The sequence below is a fragment of the Phocoena phocoena genome, chromosome 16 (genome assembly GCF_963924675.1).
Source record: "Phocoena phocoena chromosome 16, mPhoPho1.1, whole genome shotgun sequence".
NCBI lineage: Eukaryota > Metazoa > Chordata > Mammalia > Artiodactyla > Phocoenidae > Phocoena > Phocoena phocoena.
The window spans coordinates 65,464,343-65,491,063 of NC_089234.1; the positions used below are offsets into that span (position 1 = coordinate 65,464,343).

General features: G+C 36.6%; 1 protein-coding gene across 1 annotated transcript in view; it reads left to right on the top strand.

Moving 5' to 3' along the window:
• CTNNA3 (catenin alpha 3) overlaps positions 1 to 26,721 on the top strand; it is a 1,581,444-nt gene that overhangs the window by 1,167,692 nt on the left and 387,031 nt on the right. The window contains exon 12 of the mRNA XM_065894569.1: positions 24,666 to 24,866. Within this exon, the coding sequence (XP_065750641.1) occupies positions 24,666 to 24,866 (201 nt within the window). The remainder of the gene's footprint in view (positions 1 to 24,665; positions 24,867 to 26,721) is intronic.

The window sequence follows — 26,721 nt, forward strand, 5'->3', positions numbered from 1 at the left end:
GTTGCTCATGATCTTTTGTATTTCTGCAGTGTCAGTTGTTACTTCTCCTTTTTCATTTCTAATTCTATTGATTTGAGTCTTCTGTTCTATTGATTTGAGTCTTCTGCAGAGTAATCTTGATTGTAGGTTTTTCCCTTTTATCACTTTAAATATGTCCTGCCACTCCCTTCTGGCTTGCAGAGTTTCTGCTGAAAAAGCAGCTGTTAACCTTAAGGGGATTCCTTTGTATGTTAATTGTTGTTTTTCCCTTGCTGCTTTTAATATTTTTTCTTTGTATTTTATTTTTGATAGTTTGATTAATATGTATCTTGGCGTGTTTCTCCTTGTATTTATCCTGTATGGGACTCTTTGTGCTTCCTGGACTTGATTGACTATTTCCTTACCCATATTAGAGAAATTTTCAACTGTAATCTCTTCAAATATTTTCTCAGTCGCTTTCTTTTTCTCTTCTTCTCCTGGGAGCCCTGTAATTTGGATTTTGGTGCATTTAATGTTGTCCCAGACGTCTCTGAAATTTTCTCAATTATTTTCATTCTTTTTTCTTTTTCTGCTTCGTGGTAGTTGTTTCCACTATTTTTTCTTCCAGATCACTTATCAGTTCTTCTGCCTCACTTATTCTTCTATGATTCCTTCTAGAGAATTTTTAATTTCATTTATTGTGTTGTTCATCATTGTTTGTTTGCTCTTTTGTTCTTCTAGGTCCTTGTTATACGTTTCTTGTATATTCGCCATTCTATTTCCAAGATTTTGGATCATCTTTACTATCATTACTCTGAATTCTTTTCCAGGTAGACTGCCTATTTCCTCTTCATTTGTTTGGTCTGTTGGGTTTTTACCTTGCTCCTTCCTCTGCTGTGTATTTCTCTGTCTTCTCGTTTTGCTTAACTTACTGTATTTGGGGTCTCCTTTTTGCAGGCTGCAGGTTTGTAGTTCCCATTGTGTTTCGTGTCTGCCCCTGGTGGGTAAGGTTGTTTCAGTAGGTTGTGGAGAGTACTGGTGCCTGTGTTATGGTGGATGAGGCTGGATATTGTATTTCTGGTGGGCAGGACCACGTTTGGTGTTGTGTTTTGGGGTTTCTGTGAACTTATTATGATTTTAGGCAGCCTCTGTGCTAATGGGTGGGCTTGTGTTCCTGTCTTGATAGTTGTTTGGCATAGGGTGTCCAGCACTGGAGCTTGCTGGTCGTTGAGTGGATCTCGGTCTTAGTGTTGAGATGGAGCTCTCTGGGAGAGCATTTGCCATTTGATGTTACTTGGGGCCAGGAGGTCTGTGGTGGACTAGTGTTTTGAGCTCGGCTCTCCCACCTTAGAGGCTCAGGCCTGACACCCGGGCAGAGCACCAAGACCCTGTCAGCCACATGGTTCAGAAGAACAGGGAGAAAAAGAAAGAAAGAAAAAATAAATAAATAAATACAATAAGATAGAGTTATAAAAATGGAAAAAATATTAAAAATTAAAAAATAAAAAGTAATAAAATAAATAAAAAGAAAGAAGAATGTAACCAAACCAAAAAACAAATACACCAGTGATAACAAGCACTAAAACTATACCAAAAAATAAGAAGCGGACAGTCAGAATACTAGGACAAATGGCAAAAGCAAAGCTATACAGACAATATCACACAAAGAATCATACACATACATACTCACAAAAAGAGAAAAAGGAAAAAATATGTATATATATTTAAAAAAGGGAAGAGAGCAACCAAATCTATAAACAGATCTTCCAATGATAATAAGCTCTAAATACTGAACTATGATAAACATAAAACCAGAAACTAATTAGATGCAGAAAGCAAACCCCAAATCTACAGTTGCTCCCAAAGTCCACTGCCTCAGTTTTGGGATGATTCGTTGTCTATTCAGGTATTCCACAGATTTAGGGTACATCAAGTTGACTGTGGAGATTTAATCTGCTGCTCCTGAGGCTGCTGGGAGAAATTTCCTTTTCTCTTCTTTGTTCGCACAGCTCTGAGGTTCAGCTTTGGATTTGGCCCCGTCTCTGCGTGTAGGTCACCTGAGGGTGTCTGTTCTTTGCTCATACAGGACAGGGTTAAGTTAGCAGCTTATTAGGGGGCTCTGGCTCACTCAGGCGGGGTTGGGGGGGAGGGAGGGGTACAGAATGCGGGCCGAGCCTGCGGTGGCAGAGGCCAGTGTGACGTTGCTACAGCCTGAGGTGTGCCGTGTGTTCTCCTGGGGAAGTTGTCCCTGGATCACGGGACCCTGGCCGTGGTGGGTTACACAGGCTCCCCGGAAGCGGGGTGTGGATAGTGACCTGTGCTCACACACAGGCTTCTTGGTGGCGGCAGCAGCAGCCTTAGCATCTCATGCCTGTCTCTGGGGTCTGTGCTGATAGCCGCGGCTCACACCCGTCTCTGGAGCTTGTTTAGGCAGTGCTCTGAATCCTCTTCTTCATGCACCAGGAAACAATGGTCTCTTGCCTCTTAGGCAGGTCCAGACTTTTCCCGGACTCCCTCCCAGCTAGCTGTGGTGCACTAGTCCCTTCAGGCTGTGTTCACGCAGCCAACCCCAGTCCTCGCCCTGGGATCCAACCTCTCAAGCCCGAGCCTCAACTCCCAGCCCCGCCTGCCCCGGCGGGTGAGCAGACAAGCCTCTCGGGCTGGTGAGTGCTGGTCGGCACTGATCCTCTGTGCGGGAATCTCTCTGCTTTGCCCTCTGCACCCCTGTTGCTGCGCTCTCCTCCGTGGCTCTGAAGCTTCTCTCCCACCACCCTGTCTCCACCAGTGAAGGGCCTTCCTAGCGTGTGGAAACCTTTCCTCCTTCACAGCTCCCTCCCACTGGTGCAGGTTCCATCCCTATTCTTTTGTCTCTTTTTTTTCTTTTTTCTTTTGCCCCACCCAGGTGCGTGGGGAGTTTCTTGCCTTTTGGGAAGTCTGAGGTCTTCTGCCAGTGCTCAGTAGGTGTTCTGTAGGATTTGTTCCACATGCAGATGTAGTTTTGATGTATTTTGTAGGGAGGAAGGTGATCTCCACGTCTTACTTCTCCACCATCTTGAAGGTGCCCCTGAAGGCCTACTTTATACCAGACAGAATTTTAAGCACATAAACACATCTTTTTAAATTTTCAAACAGTATTTGCAAATATGACATTATTATTTGCAAACTGACAGAAGAAATTGAAGTTGAGAGAAGCTAAATATCTGCTTAGGGTAACATATCCTATAAATTAGGTAATTCAATTTAATACTTTCTTCCGCTTCAAAGTCCGGCAAGTCAACATGTTTATTTTCACCTCCTTGCATAATCTTACTTGAAGAATGGCATGGCATTTGGCTGTCTGTAATCCACCAAAATTGTGTAGAGAAAGGAGCCCAAACCCTAGGAGTCATGAGACTGGGATTATATTCTCAGGTCTGACAGTTATGAACTATGCCATCTTGGGTGATTCACCTCATCTGTTAGACCTCTGTACTCTTATGTACATAAGAAAAAGAAAACTCAATTATCCTTAGTCTAGCTCATCCTAATTGTTTACCAACAGAGTAAGCTTTGGGAAACACAGGCAGTTTAAGGCCTGCACTAGGCTTAGAAGGGATCTTGGAAACACAGTGCATATTCCAGATGTGAGAAGTGCCACTCTGGCAGACGTAACATAGTATCTGCTGACGGTAGAAAAAGATACAACCTGAAAATATGGGCAAATGATCTGTGACAAGAATGTCCTGACAGTGATTAATTATTCTAGAAGGCAGAGGAAACATAGTGACAGAGAACCAAGGTGCAGGTAATATGTGGAGAGGTAAAGGGAAACCACAAGGGAAGTCTGTCAGTACTTTGGATGCTCTCAGCCCAAGGGCTGAGGATCAGAGGTAGAACCTCATTCTAGAGGAGAAACTCTACCAGATAAAGACATGGGGCCAAGATGCAGAAGCCTAGGGCCTGACATCAGAGTAAGACTAGCGTACTCTTGACTTGGTACTGGGTTGCAAAGTTAACCCTATGTTCTCCTAGAGCTAGGCTTGGGTAGGTCCCTAAAGTATGATGGAACTGCTGGATGGAGGAGAGTGGTCCTATCTTCAGATAAAGATATTCTCTGAGGAGCAGGCGAGTCTGGGATCTTGACTCCAGCTGAAGGATAATTATTTTCACCAAAGTTTATCCCAAGGCCAAGGCTGATCTTTTTCTTTTTGATCTGATTCTTTAGGCAGAGTCATTCCTCAGTTGTCTCACTGTAGCATTTTGTAATTAGGACATTCCCTTTAGGAATTAAAAAAAAAATACAAATGTATTTATCTGTATGTCCTTTGCCTATTTTTAGTACAGATTACTTAATCAGAGTAGCAGGGAGCAATTCAGGCTACTGAAGGAGTGGAAAGAGGTGGTAAGGAAAGAAAAGTGGGAAAGATCTGGGGCACTCAGTGCTTCCTGAGTTTGGAGGTTTCCAAGGTCAGAACAGATTGATTCAGAGCACTCTAAAAGGGCTTACGTAGGAGAAGCTAAACAAAAGAGAAGGTCTCTGATTTGAATTTTGTATAATTAGGTTTTAGACATTGCATTTTAAAGTTTTGGAGTGAGACCTATTATCATTTTAGAAGGAGAACTCTCAATCTTAAGTCTTGCTTTGCTATTTTTATACGCAAACCAAATGTCTCTATAGTGACTCCAGCTAGAAGACAGTGATCTAGTATATGGTTATGGGCTCACTGCTATCGAACTTATATTTTGAGCTCTGATTTCTCAAAGTGTTCTCAAATCAAATTCTACAAAATCAAATGTGGTGAGATGTTTTATATCTATCACACTGCACCAGTGTGTCTAGCTGTACCATTTTACTGTGATTATATTATCTCTCCTGGTCTCCCCACAGGAACTACTAAAACTAGAAGAACCCCAAGTTCATTCATGACCCTTTTGTGCATTCCTTGTTGTGGCTAGGAAATTCTGTGTAGAATTTAGATTGAAGAGGATGAGATGAGTTTAGGTGTGAGTTCAGGAAGTGTATTAGGTGGGCCAAGAGCATGAAGTGAAGTTAGGGCAACATAAATTCTCATACCCAGAAAATTTCCCTTTGGCCTCTTCTCATTATTCAAACTTTCCCAGGGCTTTCCCATTTGAAGCCACTCATTAACCATGTTTCTAGATACAAGCTAACTATCTGGTACATAAGAGACACACAGAATACCCAGAAAATGTCAATAGAAGTAAATTTGATACAGTCATAATTAGGTTGATGAAATAGTGCCAGGAATTCCATAACTTTGTTTCGGAATAATGTTAGAATAATGTGCTCATTAGCAAAAGAGAAATGCCAAGGAATTCTGAGGTTATTTTGTATATTCTGTTTCCACTTTAGGGTCAGAAGTCCATTGGCAGTGTCTGTTCTGATGTGTCAACAGTGTGAGATATGTGTGTTTGTGGCTTGCTTATATAGGTAAGGAGTAGTGAGGATAACTCTGTGATTGAAAAATATCTCCCCATTCCAGTCTGCGAATTACACATTCATTTTCAGTGAGTTTACCACACTGTTCTTTTAAAAGGTTTAATGTACTCTTGAAACATCTGAATTACAGTCATTGACATTTTAGTTTGAATTTCTTTAATCCAAACGTTGATTGCCAAGGTCATTTTTACTAAAGAATAAGAGTATTATTGAAAGAATACATAGGGAGTGGGAGGGATATTTATATATCAAGGGGATCTCTGTGGCAGGCCTAGGTGGTATATTTTGGAGAGCTTAAGAACAATTAAAATTTGGGTTTTGGAAGAAGATACATTAGAAAGTGACATAAAGAAAGAAGGACATTGAAGTGAATCTTTGTTCACTTCACAGTCTTTTCTGGTCCTTTGTGCCAATAAGAATGATCTGGGGGCTTCCTCTGTTGTGTGTGGTGGAGCTTCTAATTTGAGACTAAAAGATAACATGTACTTTATCAAGAGAAAGAAATGGTTGAATGAACTATAATTTTACATTTGAGGGAGGAAGAAACCACCATTTGAAAAATGAGAAATATATACAATTGGAAATTTATTAGAAAGTAATTTGAAAGTGTTAAAGTAGAACTGTAAATAATGAGTGAAAACATTTTTGAATATCTGCAAGTTGTTAAGAGTGGTCTTCTGGCTTCAAATAAATGTATGCCTAGTATCAAAGCCACAGCTAATTAAAGAAATAAGAGAAAGAAGGAATAATCAGGTATTAGGAGTGATCTAAAAAGCAGCAATGTTCAAAGAACTTCTTTAATTCTTATTATTATCAATGCTAAGTATTCCTCCTACATTATGTGATATATAAGTCCATCCATTTGATATGTGCATAGGCTGCTTTAAAAATGGAGTGGGGAAGTAGTAGTAAATGCCACTGAAATGTGGTTTTTAGATGTGGTTTGGGTAGGGTTGAGAGTACCTAATAAAAATGATGAATTGACTCAAATCTTCCTTTCCTGTTTTCTATGTTTTAAGCACAGTTGTTTAAATTCCCTGTATGGTTAGAATGCATGCCCTTTTAAGAAAGCATTCACTGAATGTAATTGGATGTTTTCCACTCTCACATAAATCTGCTAGTAGGTGTTTGATGTTCTTGGAAAGTCAGATGACAGACATTCATTACTATCAGAGGGGCCCTCTAAAGAGCAAATTCACAGTTGTTTAACAAAACAGCAATTTAATGAGTTCTAGATAAAGTCCTTTGAAAGAAAATTTTATTCTGAAAGCTTTTAAACCTCAAGAAAGTAAAGCATATCAACACAATCTACATTTTCTGTGACGGAGGTGTGCTTATTTCATTGAATTGGCATGGAAAACTTACGTATACATTACTTTTAATAACATAATTATACTAAAGTAACAGCATCAAGAAGTGATTTAGAGCAAAAGCTCTTGATGTGAACTTCCTGGGTTCAATCCCAGCTCTATCACTTATCAGTATTTGAACTTGGAATAAGCCATTTGATTACTGTTTGCCTTTGTTTCTTTGATAAGAATAAGGGTAATAATAGTAATTATTTATTTGTGTTCTTTGGACAATTAAAGGAAATTCTAATATACAAACAATACACATACCAGTATATTGTATGTACTTGTTCCTTGTATATATGTATGTATCTGTACATACAAGTACTTGTACATGTGTTTACTTGTATACACATATATACCTTAAACATACAAGTAGGGTTTTATTATAACTGTAATGGCTTTTCTTTATACAGTTTCAGGTTTAAATATCTGAAGATTGATACAGAAAACAAAGTCACATTACTATTGACTTTTTCCCTGTCACACTGGAAACCCATACAACAAAGCTTATAGATCTCACATATAAAGTAGATAGTGGAGAGGAAAATACCCTTCAATGGAGATAAAAGCCCCACAGTATTTTGTATTCCATTCTCATTCTGTCTTAATGAAGGAGAGTGACTAAAGATGAAGAAATGAAGGATTAAAGCATCTCAATCATTACCTCTGCATCACACCAATGGGTCATAACTCCTGTCTATTCTTTTTTTTTTTTTTTTTTTTTTGCGGTACGCGGGCCTCTCACCGCTGTGGCCTCTCCCGTTGTGGAGCACAGGCTCTGGACGCGAAGGCTCAGCGGCCATGGCTCACGGGCCCAGCCGCTCCGCGGCATGCGGGATCTTCCCGGACCGGGGCTTGAGCCCGTGTCCCCTGCATCGGCAGGCAGACTCTCAACCACTGAGCCACCAGGGAAGCCCACTCCTGTCTATTCTAAATGCTGACCCTCAAAAGGGGAGGCAGGCCTTCTTTGGGGGTCAGGAGGATGCATATAGTTGGAAAACATTCCTCAAAATGATTCTCGTATGTTCTCAGTTTCTTTCCCATTTAGATTAGCTGCCATTAGATAGTGTCCTTTTCTTGTTCTTCATGGAGAGATGATACTGCAGATAACACTTGCAGAAAAAATGTTTCTTTGCCTCCCCAAATCATGATGTTGGATAAATGTCTCATTCTACTGTGTAGTAAAAGCTAAAAGGTTAAAATGTCTATTTAGGCAGAAAAGTCAGTCTATAAAAATGCTGCTTTCAATATGTGACCAACACAGACCTGGTGGTTAGTATGGCTAAAAGGAACAGGTGTAACAAATCCAGTCACCAATATTCTGACCAGCAGAGAGAGTTTGTGCAAATTAGAAAGACGGGGGGGTTTAGTTTGAAGCCTGTTTTAAGAGATAGCTTGCCAAGAAAAATAACAACCTTGCAAGCCAGCGTGGCACAAGGCAGGAACACAGGTCATCTGAGTCCAGTACATTTTAATGTACTACTCAAATGTAGAGTGCAGTGAAAGAATAAGAAATGTGATAGTAGTGTTACGCAGAGAAGGGTGGTGGTTCCAAAGAAAATGTCCCAGAGGTATCTATATGGTTTTGAGTTGTGTAATGTGTAGGAATTCCTTCATCACTCATACATAAAGAGAAGAACATTGGACACAAATGGTTGCAAGAGCATTAGTGAGGGTCAATCTAATATAGTTCAGAAACACTCTTCATGGCTGGAGAGACATTATCACCTCCTTAAGGAGGCAAAATAAGTAGCAAACACTTGAAATTAGACAAACTGTTTAAAGTTAATTAATAAAAATTCATTTAGAGATCATCTCACTAGATACTTCTTTTTAAGTAATTCCTTGATTAATTGAAATAATGCTATGATTTATTAAGTATATATTATGCAGCAAACATCAGCCAAATCGTTTAATATAAATTACCTAATTCAACATCACAACCCTAGGTTTTCATGTGGAACATTCTATCAAAAAGTTTGACTAGGTCTAAGCTAGAGCTGTGTAGCAAGAACTGAAACCAAGTCAAGACAGCCAAGACTTTTAAAATATATAATTACCGTTTACCTTAAAATTAGCAGAGTGCCCAGTGCATAATAGAAATCCAGTAAATAATGTGCTAAGTATATGAATAAAATATTATACAGTACCTGTCTTGCAAATAATATTTCAGGTCTGTTATTGTTGATATATTAACATATTAATAAAGAATATAATTTGTAAACTAATTAATAAAGAATGTAAGAAAATACCAATGTACAGTGTTTGTTCATTTTAACAAGTTTTATTGAGTGTTTATTATATTTTTGACACCAATCTTGGTTCTGAAGCTTCAATAGATGAGGAAGAAACAGTGTTTTTTCCTCGAGGAGCTCATAATCTAACAGGGAAACAAACAAGTAAAGAGAGATATGAACAGCCAGACCATTAATAAGCTCTATGCATCTAATCAATAGTTTTGATAATCAAAAATTCAAAAAATTAAATTCAGTATGTTCTTTTTAAAGCTATGTACCTCTTAGATTGGTAATTACCTTCTTATGTTCCCTGAATTATCAGTAACATTAAATATAGTATGAAATGATAACAACCATTCTGTTAATCAGATGAATTATATCTGAGGTACTCCAGGCTCATGTGAGATGAAATCAGTTACTCTTTTGTTTAGAAGTGTTTTAATTGCCTCTTTAAATGTACTTCCAAACTGAGTAATGATAATATGTACATTGAACGTTTTCCACTTTTGAGTGTTTTTCCCTCAATACTGGGATCAATAAATAAGTAAATGATGATAGGGGAAAAGCTTCTTGAATAGGGAAAAGCCTTCTTGACATTGGTATGGGCAATGATTTTTTGATTATGAACCGAAAATCACAGGCAGCAAAAGCAAAACTAGACATATGGGATTGCAAACTAAAAATTTTCTTCGCAACAAAGGAAACAATCAACAGAGTGAAGAGACAGTCTGCTAAATGGTAGAAAATATTTACAAAACATGTATCTGGGGCTTCCCTGGTGGCGCAGTGGTTGAGAGTCCGCCTTCCGATGCAGGGGAGGTGGGTTCGTGCCCCAGTCCGGGAAGATCCCACATGCCGCGGAGCGGCTGGGCCCGTGAGCCATGGCCGCTGAGCCTGCGCATCCGGAGCCTGTGCTCCGCAACGGGAGAGGCCACAACAGTGAGAGGCCCGCATACAGCAAAAAAACAAACAAAACATATATCTGATCAGGGCAGGGATTAATATTCAAAATATATAAGGGACACAACTAAATAACAAGAAAACCAATAACCATATTTTTAAATGGGCAAAGGACTTGAGTAGACATTTCTCAAAAAAAAGACATACAAATGGCCAGGTGATGTATGAGAAGATTATCAACACTACTAATCATAAGGGAAGTGCAAATCAAAACCACAGTGAAATATTACCTCAGACTTGTTAAAATGGCTGTCATCAAAAAAGACAAAAGATAAGTGTTGGTGAGGAAGTGGAGAAAAGGGACGCTTGTACACTGTTGGTGGAAATGTAAATTGGTACGGCCGTTAAGAAAAACAGTATGGCGATTCCTCAAAAAATTAAAGATAGAACTACCATATGATCCAGCAATCCCACTTCTGGGTATATATCCAAAAGAAATGAAATTAGGATCTCAGGGAGGTATCTGTTCTCCCATGTTCATTGCAGCATTATTCACGAGAGCCAAGGTATGGGAACAACGTAAGTGTGGGTCAACAAATGAATGGATAAAGAAGATGTGGTGTATATATATATATATATATATATATATATATATATATATATACACACACACAACATTTATATATATATACATATATGCAACGTATATACAACTATATATATATATATATATACACACACACAACATTTATTCAGCCATGAGACAGGAGAAAATCCTGCCATTTGTGAAAACATGGATGAACCTGGAGGACATTATACTAAGTGAATTAAGCCAGACAGAAAGGCAAATACTGCCTACTATCACTTATATGTGGAATATAATTTGTTTTTTAAGTTGAACTCAAGTATGGAGAATACTGGTTACCAGGAGCTGGTGAGATGGGGTAAATGGGAAGATGTACTTTGTAAAGAGTACAAAGTTGCAGTTATATTGAATGAATAAGTCTAAAGATCTAAAGTACAGGTATGATGACTGTATTTAATAATACTGTATTGAACACTGGAAAGATGCTAAAATAATTGATTTCAGGTGCTTTCATCACACACAAAAAGATGATAACTGTGTGAGGAGATATGTTAATTAGCTTGACCATAGTAATCATTTCACTCTATGTATATGAAATCGTGTTGTACATATTAAATATATACAAGTTTTATTTAAATGGATGAATTAAAAGGATAATTATAAATACCTTTTGCTTACATTAAATTAGGTGAGTGAAAAAATTAGGTAAGTGAATGGATAGTTTGAGTTCTATTTACCACTAGAAAAATAAAAGGACTAATTTAGGAATGGGACTGGTTTGCAAAAGTAAAATCAAAGTACAAACATTAAATAATACAGTTAACCCTTGAACGATTTGGGGTTAGGGTTGCCAACCCTCGTGCAGTTGAAAATCCACGTATAATTTTACAGTGGTCTTCCCCTCTCCCTCTGTAGCTGAGGTTCCACAACCACAGATTGTATAGTCTCGTATTACTATTTATTGAAAAAAATGCACATATAAGTGGACCTATACAGTTCGAACTGATGTTCTTTAAGGGTAAACTGTATTTGGTTGCTTACTAGATGCCATGTACTATGTTTTTTATGTATATTTTTAGTTAATCTTTACAACAGTCTCAGAGATTGTTAATCTTATTTATTCCATATTATTAATGAAGAAACTAAGGCTTAGGGATATTGTTTTTTCTAAGTTTATAGAACTAGTAAGTAGAAGAGCCAAAATTATAATCTAGGACTCTGACAATAAGGCCACATAAATCATTTGTGCTTTAATGCCTCTGTGTCTTATTGCTGCCCTATGTTTTGTTGTACGTTGTTGTCTTTTCAGAATGATGGTAGTCCCTGATTTTGGATGCAGAATATCCCAGAGGTTTTTCAGCAGTAGGTGACAGTTTTCTTCAGATGATGGCATAGATCTATGGTATGGCAGGGTAGTGAGCAAAGAAATTCTGCATTTTGGCTTCACATATTTATAAGAGATGACACTTTGATGATGTCATGTCTAAGGTTTGATGTAAATAATAAGTATGAGAAAAATAGTCCAGTTCTTATTTAAGTCTTTAAGTCTTTTAATATCATTTTGTACTATTGTATGACAACCCCACTTTTTCGCACATGTACCACATGCCAAAATTATGATGAATACGAGGTGTCATATGTTTGAATTTACTTCTCCGTGACTGTCAAAGTCAAAGTTTTGTGTTTATCATTTCAATTAAAGTATTTTATACCTCCTGTGGGGTTTTTTTGTATTAAAATGATATTGTTCTAAATGATCAGCTTTTTTTTTTTTTTTTTTTAATACTGAGAACTCTAGAGCAGAAGATACAGGAGGCAACCAGATGCAGGAAAAGAAGATAAGTCAGAGCCCATGGATACATAGCACTGACAAAATATTCATGGCCTATTTTGACTCAGGTGTTTTATTGGTGTAGATAATACTATAAAAGAAAACAAAACGTATGCCAACTTTCTGAAATTGTTTGAGGAGAGCAAGGGTAATTATAGTCCTCCAAATTATTATGTTTCAGCTAATATTAAGCAACAAGTTAGACCACTAACCCTGCAAATAAGCAGTAAAATAAAGAGCATAGGTAAGAATGAGAATTACTATTTGCAACTCAACAAACACGATTGGAAAAGGACATAAAATGGAAAAGGCAACAAAAGGAAAATTAAAGGAAAACGAAATCAGACCAGCTGTTGTGAATCTGTTTTTCGTGCGCAGATGCTTAAATGGGAGGAATGGCCTTCCAGGCAAGGTTGCTGAGATAGTAACACTGAATTTGTTCAAGATGGTTTGATTAGATGGTCTGACAGTAGAGGTTTAAAACTGAAAGAATAAGCTGTTGTAGGCCAACTGGGCTGTTTGCACTTTTTTTAGAAGTTTCATATCTTTGTTTAAGATCTTGAACAAAGATGATATTTTTCTGCTTTTTATGTAGACATAGCATCAAAAAAAAAACACAATCTGTTTGTTTCACATTTTTAGGAGACATTTTAACAGCTTACCTCTTATTACTATCAGCAATTTTTGCTGTCATATTACTTTTCTTCCTCATTTTATTATCATCAGCCTCATTACGGTACCTCCACTAGCTTCCCCTACTGTGATCTTTAGTATATGAATGTTTGTGTCATGTGCTACTGTCTTGCATCATGTTTGAATCTTGGCAAAAATTTCTTTTAACTGCAGTATTTTGTAGATAGATTGTACTGGTCCAATGCAGTTATTGTAATTGTTGGACATGACTGCTCTTTGTGCTGATTTTTACTTTGGAAGTTTCTGTATGATACAAAAACTTGTTCTTAAGCACAGAATTGGGGAAAAAAGGAACTAATTTTTTTTAATCTTTAAACAGAAAGTTTTAAAATGTCCATGCCTCTCTTTTCCTGTACTGAATCTAAGCTGAACTAAGATGTCCACACACAAAGGACATGGATTGTACTTTACAAGTTATAAAAGGAGCACCTAAAAACAATTAAAATGTGCAAAGAAAAAAAAGATGTTAACAATAAATGAGCTAATGAAATAATATTTATAAATTGGTTATGTAACATAAAACTCTCCCACTAAAATACCTTTTAAATAATTCTTCAGTTTTTATACAGGTATCACGCTAGCAATTAATAGGACAGAACATCAGTTACTTGTCTTCAAATTCTCGTAGTTAGAGCCATTAGAGACTATTGATCATATACATATCATTTTGATAGGAAAATTACTACACCCCTACTTTCACAGTCATCAAGGAACATGTAAATACACAATGAACTTAAAAAAGACCAAGACATACTTGCTGGATCAATCTGATCTTAAGGGAACAATCCATGGTATGTAATGCAACGATGTACATAGAAAGAGGAAGTGCACTGTAGGAAAAGGAAATGGTTTAGCTACTCTTACCCATGTATACTATGACACTAATCACGTTTCTTGTAGTTAAGTTAGGTGCTCTTTTCTGTCATTAGACTGTGAGTTCTTTTGAAGCAAAGACAATGAGTTATTTATCTTGTCATCTCCTTTACCCGGCAATATATCTAGTGGTAGGAACTCTGTAAATACTCATTGAATAAATGAATTTTTAAAAATACCACTTTACAATTACTACTCGTTTTCAGGCAGAAAGTTGAGAGAGAGGAAAAATAATCCTGGAAGAACTAATGATATTAGTTCTTGATATTAGGGGGCATCAGGCATATATTTACCTTAGCAATATATAGTTCTTAACAATTGGTGTGTGCTTAGTCATCTGAATTTTACCTATTGAGGTTCACTCTTTAATAACGCTGTTAATTAAAGATAGAGTATAATTTGAAATGGTAATCATTAAAATGATGAAACTTATGTATTACGACATATAGTATTATTTTACAAAAAATAAATAAATAGGGCTTCCCTGGTGGCGCAGTGGTTGAGAGTCCGCCTGCCGATGCAGGGGACACGGGTTCGTGCCCCGGTCCGGGAAGATCCCACATGCCGCGGAGCGGCTGGGCCTGTGAGCCATGGCCGCTGAGCCTGTGCATCCGGCGCCTGTGCTCCGCAACGGGAGAGGCCACGACAGTGAGAGGCCTGCATACTGCAAAAACAAAACAACAACAACAAAACTATCCCTCTAAGTATGCTTAGATGATATTTCATGCCCAGTTAAAATTAATGTGAAAACTTGTAATGCATTCAGGTACATAATATTATAAACAATCTTTTGTACCATTTTATAAAATTTAGAAAATATTTTAGACCTATAATTTCTCCTTCCCATTGCATATTTGGGGTAGCTGAATAATATAATTATAGAATAACCGTATTTTAAAGCCAGATGAGACCTTAGCATTTCTAGGACCTTAGTAGGTGGGATAAACTTGATTTCAAGCTATGGCTCAATTACTGTAGCTATGAATTTTGGAATGGTACATTTCTGCTCAAAGCCTTGATTTCTTCATCTTCAGAACTGATAGGTAAGATGATACAGCTACTTCGGAAGGCAGTTTGGCAGTTTCTAACAAAGCTAAACAAACATATGGATACCAAGAGGGAAGGGGGGGTGGGATGAACTGGTAGATTGGGATTGACATACATACACTATTGATACTATGTATAAAATAGATAACTAATGAGAACCTACTGTACAGCACAGAGAATGCTACTCAGTGCTCTGTGGTGACCTAAATGGGAAGGAAATCCCAAAAAAAAGGGGATATATGTATACATATAGCTGATTCATTTGCTGTACAGTAGAAACTAATACAACATTGTAAAGCAACTATATTCCAATAAAAATTAAAAAAAAACACCGTAAACATACTCGTAACATATGACCTAACAATCACCACACTCCTTGGTATTTACCAAAATAAAATGAAAAGTTACATCCATACAAAGACATGCACATAGATGTTTATAGCAGCTTTATTCATAATTGCCAAAAACTGCATGCAAGCAAGATGTCCTTCAGTAGGTAAATGAGTAAGTAAACTGTGGCACGTCCACACAATGGAATATCATCCAGTGCTAAAATGAAATAAGCCAACAAGCCACGGAGGAAACTTACACGAATATTACTAAATGAAAGAAGCCAATCTGAAAAAGATACATACTGTATGATTCCAATTATGTGACATTCTGAAAAATGCAAAACTGTGGAGACAGTAAAAAGGCCAGGGGTTGCATGGGGGATAAATAAATAGGCAGAGCACAGAGGACTTTTAGGGCACTGCAGCTGTTCTGTGTGATACTACGATGGTGGATATATGTCATTATACCTTTGTTCAAACCCAAGAACAAAGGTGTGAAATCTAATGTTTGGACTCTGGGTGATAATATTGTGTCAGTGTAGCTTCATGGACAGTAAAAAATGTATACTACTCTGGTTGGGGATGTTGATAATGGGGAGGCTGTGCATGAGTGGGTAAGTAACCTTTGTACTTTCTGCTCAATTTTGCTGTGAGTGTAAAACTTCCCTTAAAAAGAAAGTTTATTATGTTTTGAAAAAAAATGATAGGTAAGAGACCTACCTCTTAGGACTGTTATAAGAATTTAATGAAATAATGTGCATATATGTTGATTATGATATGCACATTATGGAAAACAGGCATTCCAAAATTATTTGTTAAAAACTCAAGGGCTTCCCTGGTGGCACAGTGGTTGAGAATCTGCCTGCCAATGCAGGGGACATGGGTTCGAGCCCTGGTCTGGGAAGATCCCACATGCCGCGGAGCAACTAGGCCCGTGAAACACAACTACTGAGCCTGCACGTCTGGAGCCTGTGCTCCACAACGAGAGAGGCCGCAAGAGTGAGAGGCCCACGCACCGCGATGAACAGTGGCTCCCGCTTGCCGCAACTAGAGAAAGCCCTTGCACAGAAACGAAGACCCAACACAGCCATAAATAAATAAATTAATAATAATATCCCCTAATATGATTTATAAAAAAAAAAAAAAAAAACTCAAGCAAATTGACCATCAGAGATGTTACTGTGTAAAAGCTAGGAAAGAGTTGGGGAAAGGATCAAACTTTTTCTTAATTATATTCTTGGAAAATTGAAGAATGTTCAAAATTCCTGTCACATTAATTATAGATTTCTGTAAATTATGAATGTTATTGAATATGTAAGATTGAACATTATCAGTTTTCTTCCAGTTTAGAAGCTGAACACAGTGCTTGTTAAAGGTCTCAAGTGGACTTGGCACTGAATAGTGAATGTTTCAAGAATCTTCTTTGCTGTTGTAATTGATGAACCAATATTGATTCATTAACTACCTTCTGCAGTTTACATTAGGGTTCACTATGTGTTTTAAATTCTGTGGATTTTACGAATGTAATAATGACATGCATCCATCATGACAGTATCATACAGATTAGTGTCAGTATGCTGAAAATCCTCTGTGTTACATCTATTCATTCCTCCCTTTTTACCCCTGAATCCCTGGCAACCACTGATGTTTTTTTACTGTGTCCATAGTTTTGCCTTTTCCAAAATGTCATATAGTTGGAATACTGCAGTATGTAACCTTTTCATATTGGCTTAATTTATTATCAATATATATTTAAATTTCCTCCATGTCTTTTTGTAGCTTGATAGTTAATTTATTTTCATTGCTGTATAATATTCCATTGTATCAATGTATAACAGTTTGTCCATTCTCCTGTTGAAGGATATCTTGGTTGCTTCCAGGTTTTGGTAATTATAAGCCAAGCTTCAATAAATGTTCATGTGAAGTTTTTGTGTAGATGTAAGTTTTCACCTCATTTGGGTAAATACCAAGTAGCACAATTGCTGGGTCACATGGTAAGAGCATGTTTGATTTTATAAGAAACTGACAAATTGTCTTTCAGAGTGGCTGTACCATTTTGCATTTCCACCAGCAATGAATGAGAGTTCCTGTTGCTTTGTATTCTTCTCAGTACTTGGTATTCTCAGGGTTCTGAATTTTGGACATTCTAATAGGTGTGTAGTGGTATCTCATTGTTTTAATTGCAATTCCCTGATGATATGTGATGTTAAGTGTCCTTTCATATGATTACTTTTCATTTATATGTCTTCTTTGTTTGGGTGTCTTTGTTAGATCTTTTGCCAGTATTTATAGACTTATTAATTTTTATTGTTGAATTTTAAGAATTCTTTGTAGATTTTAGATACCAGTCATTTTGCAAATATTTTTTTCTGATCTGTGCTTGCCTTTTCATTCTCTTAACAAACAGTGCCTTTCACAGAGCAGAAGTTTTAAATTTTTATGAAGTCCAATTTGTTAATCTTTCCTTTCATTTTTTATACTTTCAGTGCTGTATTTAAAAAGTCATTTCCAAATTCAAGGCTACCTAGATTTTCTCCTAGGAGCTTTAAAGTTTTGTACTTTACATGTAGGTCTATGATTCCACATGTAATTTATCCTTTACATTTTTTCCCCACGGGTAGAAAAAATACTTGAAAAATTAGTAGCTTCCAAGACAAAATACACAGTCAAAGAATAATTTTCCAAAGCTGAAAGCAAGACTTTTACAAATTTAAAGTGAACAGCTGTCAAAAATTCACTATTGAGAGACACCAAGATGGTAATACTTGTTTAAGGAAAACTGGATAAAGAAATGGTTAAATAAAATTATAACTTATAAAAAAAAACTGGTTGATGGTCCTATAGAACGGTAAAAATGTAACCTTCAGGATTATGTTTTCTATAAAAATTATTCCCATCTCTATCAGATAAAAATTTATTTGCATTCCTGTGTGACAAGAATTATTTACCTACTATCCCTTTTAACAAAATGAGCATCTACAGAACTGTAAAATCCCTACAGAATTGTAAAACATCCTAACCAATAGTAAACAGCAAGTGGTAAAAAGATACACACTGCTGGAGAATTAGATATCTGCCAGGTAGGCTTGGTTCACAATGTCTGCCCAGGAGGGCACTGAAGGGACAAGCAGTAGTACCTTTTGCCTATTTCTAAGCTTTTGATAAATTTCTTTACTTCACAGAGAAAACTGTTGTAAGAGCCTACTTGAGACTTATGAAAAGAAATATGAAGACTTCAGTGACTTTGTGCGTGTGTGTGTTTATTTCTATAGAATTGTGTCTGCGTAAGTACTGCAGAATTCCTTTAAGTATAGTTTGGTAAAGAACTAGTTTGGGAATAGCAATCTTTATTTTTCTTTTGATTATTGTCAGAAGTGGGTCAAGTAAGTTTGAGCTGGTTAAAGTCCAATGAAGAATAAATAGCTTATAGTGCAGAGAAACTAGGCAAACTTTTGTGATAAAGGTTAACAAAACTTCGTTAAAATGATGAGATAATTTTGACTATCGTATTTTGGGAAGAATAAAAGGTAATGAAAGAAAGTAATTCTTATCAATATTTTATAATAACTATAAATGGAGTATAACCTTTAAAAATTGTGAATCACTATATTGTACACCTATAACTTATATAATATTAATATTTTACATCAACTATACTTCAATAATTTCTTTTTAATTTTTAAAAAGAAAATTCTTTCTCGTTGCTAGCTTTTAAACCCTTTACAGAAGGGGATTTACCTTTATCTTTTACATCATCTACATTTTCTAACACATAGCAATACTTAGGTTCAGGAAAGGAGACAGAGGAAAGGTTCTAAGGATGTAGAAAAGGGATATGAAATTTCAAAAAGTTTTACATTTAGCTATATACATGTTCTTTATTCTCAAAATAGTACTTGCCTAGATATTTATGCAGGATATTAGTTATTTGGAGAACAATCATCATGATCAAATTCTTACTAAAAAAATTTTGGGCACCTTTAAGTAGATACATAAACAACAATTAACTTATATACTGGTGTATTCCATTGGCTTTATATCTTCTTTTTTTGGGGGCGGGGAGTGAAGGAGAAAAATTACTGTGTAGTTGCCTGTGTAGTGAATTTTAAATTTACAGGTAGAGATTCAGGTGTGCAAAATTGAAACATTTTCTTATACTTAGTTAAATCTCTGAGCTCATATACAATGGGTTGCTAAACTTAATCTTGCCAATTTAAGAAACTCAATCTCTTTTGGCTTATAATTCAGTCTCTTTAGGAAAAAGTTTCCTCTTTAGAAAAATATTATTTTCTCTCTTCTCCTTTCCTCCTTAGCATTTTGTTTTACATATGCAGATATCAGAGGAGGAAACAGTTGGTGGTAGATTATTCCCCATTCAATGGATTGTAGCATAAACCTCTTCAGGCTTTGCCATTGATATATTCGAAGCCCAGCTTTGGGAATTAAAAGAAAGCAACTTTAAGTGTGGCTTTTGCGAATAAAATGTCCTTCTACTTTAGGTCTGTTCTTTGGGTTATGGATTTATAAAATTCTGCTTTGTATGTTGTTTTCTACTTTCCCTGAGGCAAGTTCTAGCTTTAATTGTAGAAAACTGAAGAATTAGGAAAAAAATCGTCGAAAAAAATTTAAAATATATTTCAAAATCTTATTGTGCTACACTTGCTGCGATGACTGAAGATGGAGCCACCCACAGAAGTTTGCAACAAATGAAATGTCTTGCAGTCTAAGATCAGTTCCTTTATTGCCCTCTTTATTACTGTTTTCCAGCATAATAAAAATCATCCTTTGCATCTCAGGATAGCTATAAAATGAGTGACAGTAATTGCTAGTCAGTCATTCAGCTATTCTCTGCTCTTAAAATAATGTACTTCAGGATTTGCAGTAATACTAGGACATTTCACCCCTCACCCCAAATCAAATGTTAAGCTGACACTTTGAAACGATTAAGACAAATCTTCAATCAATCCTTCAAAACATATACTACAGTTGACCCTTGAACAACATGGGTTTGAACTGCGCAGGTCCACTTTTATGAGGATATTTTTCAACAGTAAATATCACAGTACTACACCGTCCATGGTTAGCTGAATCTGCAGAGGAGCTGGGGATACGGAGGGCCAACTATTGACACAAGTTATACACGAGTTAGCGCCAGCATTGTTCAACGGTCAACTGTTTTCCAAGTGTACTTGTTTTATAATAACGTATTTTCTTTCTTTTAAACCTCATTGTAAAACTTATGTAATTGTTAAATCCAAGTACATGTGCCGTTGAGAAAAAAAATAAATTGGAGGTAGAGTTCCTCACGATTTTTTCTGCGTCTAATGAGTGAACTCGTTCCATCAGCAAAGACTTAAGAGATATGTCAGTAGAAAGTTTTATGCAAAGTATTTGGTGTTTTATTTCTTTCCCATAGGTGTGGATTTATATATCTAGACATAAAAACTCAAGCTATCATGAAGGCCTTTTTAACTACTTAAGTTCACCTTAAATAAAGAAATACTTGTTTTTAAGACATTAGCTTAATGTTTAGTTACTGTGTATCTGGGAGGTGCCCAATATTTTTTTTCTTTTTCTGGTACTCTGTGTTTAGAATTTCATGCAAATAATTGTTGCTGGCATTTTGTGAAACATTCAGAATAATGGGGAAGTGTCACAATAATGGAAATCTTGCAAACCTTTCCTAATGCTTCTGCGCTATATTTAATCTTAGTAATTCAAAAGATCATTTAGTCATCATCTCCGACATTCTCAATATAGCTGCTTCAGATAAACGCTGGGTATATGCTTCTTGTCATTTATTTTCCTTATTTTTTATATTGTATATTTTCGTGTAAGGTTTTTATTTCCATATCTGACCTTAACTCTATGGTTCTTCAACATAATTAACACCAGGGCTTCTGATCGTGTTGCACAATCTAAAGCAATAACCACACAGACTTCTATAAGGCCAAGCAAAACAGAATCAGAAAAATTCTTACTGTATATTTTATTCTCCATTTAAAGTAATAAAATAAATTGTGAAGCATATATATCATTGTTTTATAGAAGTGAACATTCATTGTTAGTGAATATTTTTTGTATTTTTTCCAGTGAAAAATTCATAGGAAGAAAACAGTTTGTGACAGCTACGATTTCACCTTTAATTAAACAGAAATTACTGAGTTTATTTGATAATTAATTTTCCAAAAAGGAACAATGTTTTTTCTTTCCTAAATATCTTTTCACTTTCACAGAACTGAGAAAAACAGCTCTGCAATCTAAAATTAAGCACCTTTAGTGAATACAGATTAAACATGCATTGAATACATATATATTGTGTTTGCTTTTAAAAAAACTTACCAACATACTTTGGAAAATAACAGCTTCTTAATGTGTCATTAAAGGGCACATCTGTGGATTTTTAAAAAACTGATCATTATTACGCCTTCCACATTTATACTTGTACTTCAGTTCCAAGGGAAACATGAAGATGATGATACACATGTGCTTTCTGTTGAGATGGGACTGTGCCTCGATTTATTACAGGCCTTCATGACACATTCATAACTGAATGCTACAAATTAGGTTAAAACTCCAGTGAATTTATAATGAAGGTTTTCAGTACTTAATCTTTTTCATGCAAATGAACTTACTGTCCTTAATGTGGCTTAAATTGACTAATTTTAAGGCTACAGAAATGTGTCTACCAATGTTCATAACCCATGATTTAGGATTTAGACAAAATAACGTACTGTTCCCAGGTGCATCTTATAAGAAGACTTCATTCATTCATTCAACAAACATTCTGGTTAACCTAACAGGTGCTATGTACTGTACCAATGGCTAGATACCTCAAGGAATAAGATAAAATTCCTGCACTCATATACATTTGTTAGTCTACTAGAGAGATAGTTTCATCAGTATATCACTAAAACACAGAAAGAAGCTCTGATGAAAACATACAAACCATTTTATGTGAACCCCAAACAACTTGGAAAAAAGTTTGCCTTGTTCTAGGTCAGCATGGATTTCCTGAGGCAGGACATTTAACTAGTGTTTTAAAAGAATAGTAAGGAATTCCCTGGTGGTCCAGTGGTTAGGACTCTGCCCTTTCACTGCAGGGGGTATGGGTTTGGTCCCTGGTAGGGGAACTAAGATCCTGCAAGCCATGAGGCATGGCCAAAAAAAAAGAAGAATAGTAGGAGTTGAGCAAGCAGACGAGAGGGGATTGGCAATTACGATACTGTGATTTAGAATAAGAATATATCTTTGGTCTTTTCCTGTTTCTGGCACAGAACTCCTAAAACCCTTGGAATATACTGAGTGATGAGGGCCATAAAGCTGTCTTTTGTATGTTAATGAGATGACTTTGGGACCAACCCCCACCATAGGATGGGGGCTGGTTGACAGGGCAACCAACCATGTGATTAGAACTTTTAGTTCCACCCCTTGACCTCTGGGAAGGGTAGAGGGGCTGGAGGCTGAATCAGTTGCCAACAGCCAGTGATTTAATCAATCATGCCTATGTAATGAAGCCTCCATAAAATCCCAAAAGGATGGGTTTTGGAGAGCTTCTAGGTTGGTGATAGCATGTAGATTTGGGGAGAGTGGCATGCCTGGAGAGGGCATGGGGCTCTGGGCCTTTCCCCATACCTTACCCTCTGCGTCTCTTCCATCTGGCTGGTCCTGAGTTATAAAAGTTAAATCTAGTAAGTAAAATGGTTCTCTGAGTTCTGTGAGCTACTCTAAGCAAAATAATCAAACCTAAAAAGGAGGTTGTGGGAACCTCTGATTTATAGCTAGTCGGTCAGAAATATATGTAACAACCTGAAGTTGGACCAGCGTCTGAAGTCCAGAAGGGGGGAACCTTCAACTTGTAGCAGAAGCACAGGTAACGATCTAGGCTTTTGACTGGTGTCTGTAGCGGGGTGGGAAGGGGCAGTCTTGTGGGACTAAACCCTTAACCTGTGGAATCTGATGCTATCTCCAGGTAGATGGTGTCAGAATTGAGTTGAATTACAGGTCACCCAGCTGGTGTACAGAGAGTTGCTTGTTGTTGTGGGGAAGCCCCCCCCCCCCACCCCACACACACACGTTGACATTGGGTCCAGGAACCCAAAAGAACAGTCTAGGTCAAGGTTCTAATATGCCCACAGGCACAGAGGCATGAAAAAACATGGCAGATTTGGAAAATTGTAAAATACATGTAACTAAAGCATGAGGGACCTGCAGAGGAATAGTAGACATCAGGTCTAAGAAGTTCACCAACGACCATATTCTTTGACGGTCTGGATATTATGCTCTACAAAATAAGAGGAAGGTGTGACTCTGCAAGGAAATAGCTTTATGAATACCTGTCTTGTGTAGCTTACCTGCAGAAAGTCAGCAAATCCAGGGAGAGGGAGAGGGAGAGAGAGGGGGAGAAGGGGAGGGGGAGGGGGAAGGAGAAGTTAACAATATGTTCTGGAATTACTGAGGCCTTTTTGTTGTAGTTGTTTTCTCTGTGTGTTTTGAAGTAGTAGAGTCTTTAAAGATTTGGGGTGGGGATTCATTTAATAAAAATAGAAACCATTTCTTTAGTATTCTTTTAATTTCTTAGAAATATCATTGCCCATGCTTATTGATATTCTACATATTTACTCAGCTCCACTCATTAGTTTTATTCCGGGAGTATTAATCATTTTATAGAAAAAGTAAACATTGTTGGACTATACTAATAACTCCCAGCGGTCTTCATGCCTTAATCATGCAAAGAAGGAAGGAGAGAAAGAGGTCTGGAGATACTATTCAGAGTGAGCAAATTTCTCTGGGATTCATTTACTTCAAATCAATCGATCTTTTTAAAGCCCTTTTTATATATGTCTTTTCACAGATGTAGTGAGGTTATTGCTTTACAGTATAAAATTATATATTTCACCGTTCTCATCATTTGCTAATTTATAGTATTTCTGTAATTGTGTTAAATATCGTACATCAGTGAACATTAGTTGAATGGAACACCATAGTTATTTTTCTATATATTTAGGGCGGGTGATTTTTTTAAGAGTTTCATATTCTGCATAGTATTGTACTTAATCAGGATTAAGTATTCCATCATTATACATTTTATTTTTGTTTCAATCTAGAATCTTTCCTTAATTTCCATCTGTAAGTCACTCAAATCTAAAATCTAATCTACTGGGACTAGAATCTAAAATAAGATGCAATCTGTAAAATTTGCCGATAAAAATGCAAAATTTTTGTTTTACAAGATGAGCTATTGAAAAAGGTATAAGCAAAGTCACATCTATATTTTTTCTTCTTAGTTGTCAATGTCTTTTATTCCCAATGTGCACATTATCTGCAACCAGAAATTAACATGAATTATAGTATGCTAGATTTGTGTGATTAAAAAAAAAAAAAACACGAAACTAATTTGACCTGTTTACTTACAGAGAGCCATATCCTAGAAGATGTCAACAAATGTATCATAGCCTTGAGAGACCAGGATGCTGACAATTTAGATCGAGCTGCAGGTGCTATCAGAGGACGGGCTGCAAGAGTTGCTCACATTGTCACAGGTGAAATGGACAGTTACGAGCCAGGAGCTTACACAGAAGGTGTGATGAGAAATGTTAACTTCCTGACAAGTACTGGTAAGTCTCTGTCCCCAATAACAGCTGCTCTCTTCCTGACATTTGCATCTACATAGCTACCAAATATTCATACATATGGAAAGGAGATCTCAGTCTGTGTGGCTTGTTTTGAAATAGATTGCTCTACTATCTGATAGGGGCTTGCATCCTGTGGTTGTGTGATTTGAAATTTATCTCTGGGAAGTAAATATATTCACTGGAGAAAAAAGGCTTTTATACATATATGCATTATATAAATTACCCACAGGCCTTTAGCCACTTATGAATGTTTAGTAATGCTAGAGTTGGTAGGAGATATAATTAGGCCAGATGCGGTAAGTATGTAATAGTTTCCAAGCTCTCTTTTAGCTGTCTGATTGGTACCCCCCAGGTTTCTGTTTACATTGCTTAAACAGAGCAAACTTGTCCTACGTTTCCAGAGAAATGCTTTCTACCTTCTTTTGCAATCTGTTTGCAAAACACTATTTTGTTCTTTCACATAATCTTTGATTACTTAAGAAATACCAGACCAGGATTTTGTTTTGGTTGCAGCACCGAAGTTAATATTTTCTGAAATCAGCTAATAAGTGCTTAGTTTTTGAATCACACATTAAAATAGCATTCTTATTTTAGCACTGTTATTAACATTTCTCCCAGACACTTACAGAACATTCAAAGAAGCATTTAAATTCATATGAATTCAAAAACAGTGGATACAATTTGAATGAGGGCAGCCAACCATCTTTAGAAGTCATCATGGCAGTAGTTTTTCTTGTGAAAAGCCCTTGTAATCGGTGAAAACCTCAGGCTGAATTTTTCTTATTAATTACTTCATAAGAGGAGAGTGACAGTAGACCCATGATTCCTAAAATATTTGAAATTCCATACTTAAGTCATCGATCCTACCTAGAGAATTGTTCATATTATGCATGGGGCATATTACGTTTGGATGTACATACTTGTGAAAGGGGTAGAAGGGATGGAGATGGGTGATTCGGGGGGAGAGGAAGCTGCTTCTTGAAATTAACAAAGATAAGCTTATCAGCAGTTGAATAGCCTTCATTAGGGAATAGTTCTGAAGAGCTATACCACAAGGTAGGCTTGGCAAGTTTTGTAGAGAACTGATGACTAGTGTTGCTCTTTTCCTAGCATGTTGATACAGAACTCATTAATGAATCTTGGCGCATGGTTTTCTCAGTATCTCTTTAAAAATATTTCTAAAACAATGAAATTCTTAAGATATACTAAGGAAAGATGAAGGAGGTGTATTTGCAACTCTTGATATGATATTTCTATACTACTCAAAAGTCACTGGTGTCACGAATAGGGTACAGGGTAGTTGCTTTATCAGTGAGGTGTGGCGATACATTTACTTGCTTAAGGAGATAATTGTGTTAGAGTAGTTCAGCATCTCTTCCCTAAACTAAATTTAGCTGGTCCTTTCCTGTTGGTCAAAATCAAGTACAGAGTTCTCTGATTTTTTTCTACCTTCTGGGGATAGAATTGTAAGTAAAAAGAAGAAGGCATCAGTGATTCTCCTTTTAGCCAGTGAAAAATGTCCTATAGGGAACTGACTAAAGTCTACCAAAATTGTACCTACACCTTGTTTCTGTCTCAGTTTTGTAATCGTATTGGTAATGTCTTGTGAACACACTCTTATAGTCACCATGTCTGTATGAGGTACTAAGTTTATAGTTTTATTCTCTATAGTATAGCGCCCATATCTGGACTTCATACGCAAAGAAGTAGAAGTGGAATTTTGAAGTGTCCAGAATGTGAAATGTGTTGTGGGAACACTCCATTCACAATCAATTCTTATAATCTGAAATCAGAAAACAAAAATGAAACAAAGTTATTTACACATTTAATTACAATT